The 7,702-nt window shown below is 38.1% G+C and overlaps 1 protein-coding gene across 3 annotated transcripts; it reads right to left on the reverse strand.

Annotated features, from left to right (window-relative positions):
• Positions 1–221: 221 nt before the first annotated feature.
• LOC140871562 (uncharacterized) lies at positions 222–7,396 on the reverse strand. Of its 3 annotated transcripts, none has more exons than XM_073274121.1 (6): positions 7,324–7,396; positions 6,069–7,193; positions 3,798–4,935; positions 1,553–2,948; positions 1,380–1,460; positions 222–847 (listed from the first exon to the last, which is right to left on the reverse strand). In XM_073274121.1, the coding sequence occupies exons 2-6, from the start codon at positions 6,817–6,819 to the stop codon at positions 383–385; spliced, it is 3,831 nt and encodes a 1,276-aa protein (XP_073130222.1). In that variant the 5' UTR covers positions 6,820–7,193; positions 7,324–7,396; the 3' UTR covers positions 222–382. The 3 variants fall into 3 exon arrangements, with proteins under 3 accessions (XP_073130222.1, XP_073130223.1, XP_073130221.1); XM_073274122.1 differs by having other exon boundaries at positions 6,069–6,858; positions 7,066–7,379; XM_073274120.1 differs by having other exon boundaries at positions 6,069–7,379.
• Positions 7,397–7,702: the final 306 nt, after the last annotated feature.

Consider the following 7,702-nt stretch of genomic DNA (forward strand, 5'->3'; position numbering starts at 1 on the left):
GTGAGAAATAAAACATAATGTTGTGTAAAAAACATTCAGTTGAAAGGAAGAAATTCACCGCAAAGATGATATCTTTTATTATATATTATATTCAGTTTCTCACACATATCAACAATATCATTGGTAAAATTTCTATGCTATTGTGTGTTTAATGGTATATAAAAGGTCATTTCGAAAATGATATATTAAATATCGACATTTGTCTATATATTGGAATCACGTATAAAACTGTGGATTATATATTTGGGACTACGGATGTATGTAAATAAACCAAGTCATTGAAACAAAATCGAAAAATTACCCATTAACCACATCGGCAGCAAGCAAACGGACAAGGAAATAAAACAGATTGCCATTTGAAAACTCAGAAATATAAATCGTCTCAATGTGTACTTTCAGGAGAATGATGTATCCGACTTAAAATTATTGACTCACGCACAACCAACTCGGGCGCCAGCGCCTCTGAACACACATCAGAATTTAGACGAGTACCATAACCAGTAACGCCTGACTTTCCGTCCTCAATGTTGTTATCATTTTTCACCTCAGCTGGAAAAGGAGCATGGAACCCTTCGATGCTTTCCACAGACAAAGGTCTCTCCCCAATGATCTGATCCTTCAGTGGTAATTCTGATGCTTCATGTTCTTTGGTAGAAACTGGCTCTGCAGATTTTACCATTGTGTTGGCCGGTGGTTGATCAAGATTTTGATGGGCAGATACAGTATGAACTTCAGCATCTGATGAAGTATCTGGATTGGTAAAAGGCAGGTTGGAATTTGAAAATTTCTCCCCGTTTTTAACTTTGTCAAAGCTACCTTTTTGGCTCTCATAAAGGGATATTGCTTTCTGCAATCACAATAGAATCGAAACCAGGAAAAAATCAATATATGCATACAACGGGCAGTTGAAAATTGGCATTTTAATAGAAACAGACAAGAACAAGGAAATTTCTAAGTGTTCCACAGCAAATTAAAAAAAATTATGCATGTAATAAAACCAAACAACAGATGCTACTAAAATGGTCTATTTTTTCTGGGTCTTCTGGCTGCTGCTTTTACATCTCAATACAGATGGTGAAAGGGATCTATCATGGGTTAATAGGAGAAATTACACACAGATTAATAATCTATTTTACCTCATCAGAAAAACAGCATTACCAGCAAAACATCACAAATAAATTCACCATATCCCCGCATAATAGTGCCAAAAAAACCAACACTTCACTGTAAAATGATAAGTTGACGCAAGAAAAATTTCACTGATCTACAATGGGCTCCACAATTGAAATGAACTGTACGTCATAGTATTCTATATTGGAGTATGCTTATAAAATATTCCTAAACACATAAACACACCATTCTTCAATGTCATAAAATACCTGGAAAATAGATTCATCCACAGTTTCAGATAGGGAAAATCTTAAAATTTGGTGAGGTGCTACTTTAGCTTCTATGGCCTCCTGCAACAAAAAACGAAAATTAAAAAATATATATAGAGTTTTATGACATGAGTAGAACAATATGATAAAATACAGAAGGCCGTGTTGTTTACCTCGATGAATAATATTTTTAAATCATCTATATCAGAAATTATGCAATGGTCCATATCAATAACCTCTCTGCACTGATTGAATAAATCAGGTTCAGTAAGATCTGCAGAAATATCAAGCTTGGAAAGGTAAGCCAGGCAAAAAGGTACATCATCCTTCTTCGAGATTTTAGCTAAATTACTAGTATCCTCGAGGTTATTTATGGCAGCATCGGCACAATCAATTTCGGATTCATGAGTGGATTGGTTAACATCATTGGTTGCTGCCTGCTCCTCAGGAAATATTCGTTCATTCTGAGTTGGTTGAATAGATTGACCAGCCAATGCTTCATCCACATTCAGTGAAAAGTCATTCTCTTTGTCATATGATTGCATCTCCAAGCACACAGTATTACTTGGCCCCTTCCACAAATCTCCAGTTGTATCCCAGCCACGACCACCAGGCAGGCTTCTAGAATGGTCCCACCCTGGCCCACCGTAACTGTGAGCCTCATCCCGAAAGACAGCATTACTTGCACCCCAAGAATGGAATGGATTACATGAATCATCAACAGGATTGTGCCAGCCCATTGGGCGAACAGGACCTGAAAATCTGTCATTGTTGGAAATGTGATAAGGAGCATGATGGTTCGAATCCACGGGTGGTCTGATGCCAAACATTGTTGGAGCTGGAAATGGCTGCACTACTGAATGAAAACTGACAGGGGGCGGAGGATGTGGGAAAGACATGAAACCATTTGGAACAGTAGACGGCCAGCTTGGCACGCCTCTCCAAGGATTTCCTTGAATTCTTGCCAGATTAGGATCGCCACTGCTCCTCCTATGACGGCTGTTCGACTTAAATCTACTGTCATCTTCAATCGAGCTTGACATCAAAGGGCTATCCAACCCTGTTCTCAGGGGAGGAAGAGGTGGAAACGACTTAGAACTTCCAGATAAATGGTTATTTCGTGTAAAAGAGGAAGACATTGATAGAGTATCCACATCAGCTTGCGAATGTTCATCTCTAGGAAGCATGTCCATGGCGAACTCACGACGTTCCCGAACTTCCTTCCCAGTGTGGTCCTTCATATCTCGAGACCCACTACTCCTCTGCGTCATTTCTACAATATCTATATTTCGTCTTACATCAGACCTATTAAACTGCCTCCTATCAGTATTTGAGTATGGAGACTTATCCGGTCGTTTCAATGGTGATGAACGAATGTCTGATTTCAAACGTCTTTCAGTAGACGACTCTTTCAAATAACCATCTTCTTTCTGACCATGTTTCTCCAGTGAACAAGATGAGGTCTTTTCAGATCCTCCCGTAGCATGATCAGTACCAGAAGTCATATTTTGTCGAAGTCTTTCTTCATCACTATAATCCCTTTGCTTGTATTCATCCTGTTTAGTGAGCCTGAACAACAGCCAAAGGAAGTGCACGCAAGTTTGATCAAAACAGAAAACACAATACTAAATTATTGTTTAAAGTAACAGCATATGTGACAGCAGAACACGAAAATATAAGCAATAGCTACGTCATTGCCTAAATTTCTTTTTGACAATAACAAAAACATGCATCATAATCACATAAAGGTGTCATTGTGTTAGTGAAGATCAAAATTAACCTTCACTTATGCTCCAGTGAAAATTCACAAGTATATGATACCAAGGGGATTAACACACTCAACCAACAAACTCCACGCCTAAAAAAAACACACACACACGCAGAGAGAGAGAGAGAGAGAGAGAGAGCACGAAAAGTGTTCCTCCTTTTATTTGAAATTGCACGTCATTATTGGTCAGCAAAAAATAATCGAATATGAACTTTTAAAAAGAAATGGCAGAAATTAAAGCATCAGGTGAGAAGAACCACGAAATCTTCCAAAACGAGATCATATTATATATAAATGATCATGTGATAATTACAAAAAGCGGATAAGATTTCCGCTGAAGTAACTCTTAGTACCCACTAAATATCAACAAAATATAACACTCCAATCTCTGACTAGATTTTAAATCTCTGACCAGACCAAAAATCGAGAACATAGCAAACTCTTTATAAGGTAGTGCTTTTTTCCTTCAAGCACCCCAACTCATTGTAAATGGCAAAACTTTTATAAACTAAGAACTTATCCCCAACAGGATAACAAAAAATGAACAATTTTCACTAGGATCGCAACCATTTCTGAGTTTCGCATCAGTATTCTAGTCACAGTTAGTCAAAATAACCTCTGGAATGATGTTACTGGACATTAATAATTACCTATAGTTATCCTTTGAAGCAAAAGTGCTTGAGCTGGGTGACCTACACCGTCTGCCATGGCTTAGACTAACTTCAATGTCAGCATTCCTTGATGTAGATCGCCCTCTGTCAGGTACTGAGTCCATTTGTGCTTCGCTTCCACTTCTCTTTTCTGAATTAAATCTTTGATCTGTGGTACTTCGGGACCTAACATCATGATTATCCTGTTTTCCAGTAGTTCTTCTCCTACCTTGTTCATCTCTATACCTAACTGTTCCATCATCATGCATTGGACTATCATAATGTGTGCTTGAATGTTTAGAATGATGATCAGCAGCATAAACACCATCATCTGAATGCCTGCGGTCAGATTTGTCGCCAGAACAGTCCCTCGTGGCAAGTTCTTCACTGTACTTTGCTACTCTTTGTCTCTTTTGTCTATCAAAATCATCCGTCTGCTTCCTATCCTTATATCGACTCTCACTTTCAAAATCTTCTCGATGCTTTTCCTCCTTGGTAATATTATCTCTACGGCTATCTTCTCTATAATTATTTTCCCGGTGTCTATCATCTCTATCCCCATTTTCGTAATGCCTGATATCACTATGTCGACCATTTTTTTCCCCATCATCACAACATCTATCATCCACGCGTCTGCTTTCCCTTTCACTGTCTTCACGATGCCTATAATCCCTGCGTCGATCAGCACTGTCCCGATATTTATCATCCTTCCCCTTGGTATCTTTCTCTCCATCTTCACGATGCTTTTCGTTTTTATGTCTATTATCTCTATCCCCATCTCCATGGTGTCTATCTTCTCTACGCTTGGCATCTTTCCCAACATCTTCTTTATGCTTGACATCCCGTTGCTTATTATCGTACTTCATTTCTTCATGGTACTTCTCATCCCTTTGCCCATCATTTTTGTGGTCATCTTCGTGATATTTATCTACATAAATTCTATCCTTGGGCTTATCATCTTTGTATTTGACATCCTGGCCATGGTCACTTCTTGAGGGCAATCCTCTTTCATCACCTTCTTTAAAATCATCATGATGCTTACCTCTGTTGTCACTGGAGGATTCTCCTCTCCTACGTATCCTTTTATCAACTTCCTTCTCTAACTCAGGATTTTGTAACTCCACTTTTACAGGAAAATCTGCAGAAAGAAATCAAATTTACAATATAGAAATACTTAGTACTCCTCAGGGTTGGCACCATTCCAGAAAACAACTGCACAATGTAGATCAACTAATCTTCTAGATCGATGGACTATAAAATAGTAAAAAACCCATATCCCTCAAAAAATAAAACTTAAGTTATCCTACTTGTGTTTATGCTATTGAATAATAACTCCACTAGAACTTATGAAGATTCAACACAGCAATACAAGCCTTTAGGTTGTTTAGATGCTTTACAAACAACACAAAAGGAAAAAGCATTCTAAGAGAAAAAAATTTCGGTTAATACACCATACAGAAAATGAGAATTTAAACAAAAAAAACAGAAGAATAAGAAAAGCCTTCAACTGACGGGGAAAGGTTGATCAATAGATAAAAATAAACATATTCCTACTATGTAATCAAATCATAACTAAATCTAGAGGTACCTTTTACACTTTGCATGCCAAATTCATCACAAAAATTAGTAAAATGAGTGGGAGGATCAAGGATGTTAGGAATATAGTAAGGCATCTCTTTCGTGAAACCAGATATCTTCACTTGCTTCCAGTTCATTGATTAAATATGTTCCTCAACTTTAATCTTATGTCAATTATCCGACTCAACAGTACGAGTACCGTACTCCCGTATGGTTTCAAAAGGAGTTAAAATGAAGAAAACAAATGAAACTATAAAATGCCACATAAAGTACTCGAAGTGCTCAGCTAGAAAAAACAGTAAAACAAGAAAACCTCTAAACCATTTCACTGGGAGTACTCCCTCCAACTTCCACCTCATTCCAAACCAGTATAAACTCCTATGACGTGACATCTTCTGTAAGCACCTGGATAACTCTAACCACCAATAACTCAATCTGAAGGTCATAAACGATATTGCGTAGGCAGATGCACTACTCACTAGACAGAAGTTTCTTGCTTGACCAGTGGCTCAATCATCAGCATTAGTGGTTGATGCAAAAATAACTTTCAAATTATCAAATAAACAATGATCCTTGAGTGAACCAAATTTTGTTTTTAACCAACAGAACTTCTCCACTGCACACAGAAATAAGTATGATACAACGAAAAAATGTCAATAACATGTTCATTCCACAACACAAAAGTCACCTTACCTGAGTTTTCTCGAGCTCGTTTAACCTTTCTCTCCACAACAAGATCCCCCGACTGTAATTCCTTCTTGGCAACATCCATATCCACTAAATCTGTCTTACCATCCCCGCGCTTACTAAGCTGGCCTAAATCCTTCTCCTTCTCCTTTTCTGCCCTGCGATCCTTGCCCTTGTATTCCTTCCCTTCTTTCTGACCGGAATAATCCTTCTCAGACTTCCTCTTAGACTCTCCTTTACTCCTGCCGTCCTCGTTTTCCACCACAACAGCTGAACTCTCCATCTCTCCAGCACTTACACTTTCATACTTTTTATCCTTATTATCATTCTTCCACTCCATTCTCGAACTTTCCCCTTTATTGCTGACTTCCTTCAATTTAGACTCGCTTTTGGCGTTGTCCCCTTTGATTTTCTCCTTCTCCACGATCCTGTCACTATAGCCTGTTTCTTCTCCACCTCCATTCCACCTGTCTCCACCATCGCGGATGACGGTTTTCTCTTTCCGCCGGTTTGATGAAAAGTATTCCTCCGAGGCCTCGCCATTCGTATAAACATTCGGATCTTTACCTTCCCTGCCTTCTCGTGCCTGGAATAAAGTTTTGCGTTTCTCACCGGTAGCTGAATCGCGTGAAACCTTCCCCAAATTCTCATCCCTGCTACCTTTATCCTTCGTCCTTACATCCTCTTCAGAGTCTGGATAATCCTTTGAACTGTGTTTGCTCTGCTTATGTGATTTGTGCCTCGAACTCCTGGGCATGGCTGTAACTTCAATTCGCCTCTAACAAACTCCCAAGCCCTAAAATTCCCACGAATTGCACCACCCAACAACAAAATCAACCCAAACTTTACTTCAAAATTGACCCCGCTGACCCAAAAATTTAAATTAAAAAAAAAAAAGGAAAGCGGACAACCACACTACTTAAAAGTAATTCACCACAGATAAACAAAAAAATTAAAAAATGAGAAACCCTAATTCGAGCAGTTTCCAAACCAAACTTCGCACCAATCAAATCCAAAAGCCGCCTTTATTTCCCCCTTGAAAGTATAGAACCTGGGCCGCTAAGACAAAACCGTCCACAGTCCGAAGACTTTGATCCTTCAGATCGATTGACTGCGGCGGAACAGAAATATCTAAATACACAATGAACGAAAATGCATTTCATCATCAACATGAAAAATCAAAGTGATTCCGAGAAATTCGTGGGGGAAGAACATAATTGGGAAATTCTGAGAGATCGGAGGCGAAAGCAAAAGGGCGTGCCTTTGGGAATCGCGGATGGCTAGTCAGACCAAACGAGTTGACCTCCGGGGGATACGTTGGACTTGCATTCAACATATTTTTTCTGTCTGTAATTGTAATATAAATATTTATGCAAAATTTTTTTTTTTTTTTATGTTTTTCTTCTTTCTTTCTTTCTTTCTTGTTTTTTTTTTTTTTTTTTTTTTTTTTTTTTTTTTTTTTTTTTTATTAATTCCTTGTAAAATATGTTCTTCTCCCTCGATTCTCGCGAATTTTTTTCCTTCATAAGAATTTAAAACATTTAAGAACACATAATTTTAGGGCATTCAAATTTCTTCTTTTAAATTGAGGGAGAAATTATTAGGATTGAATTTCGAACTCTAGACCTCGTTTTATATTT

Source organism: Henckelia pumila, unplaced genomic scaffold (assembly GCF_033568475.1).
Source record: "Henckelia pumila isolate YLH828 unplaced genomic scaffold, ASM3356847v2 CTG_461:::fragment_3, whole genome shotgun sequence".
In the NCBI taxonomy this organism is placed as follows: Eukaryota; Viridiplantae; Streptophyta; class Magnoliopsida; order Lamiales; family Gesneriaceae; genus Henckelia; species Henckelia pumila.

Coding starts and splice junctions, on each gene's coding strand:
- LOC140871562 (XM_073274121.1), bottom strand. CDS start 6,819: ATGCCCAGGAGTTCGAGGCACAAATCACATAAGCAGAGCAAACACAGT. Junction 4,936..6,068: donor ACGAGCTCGAGAAAACTCAG/GTAAGGTGACTT, acceptor TTCTTTCTGCAG/ATTTTCCTGTAAAAGTGGAG. Junction 848..1,379: donor TGGATGAATCTATTTTCCAG/GTATTTTATGAC, acceptor TTGTGATTGCAG/AAAGCAATATCCCTTTATGA.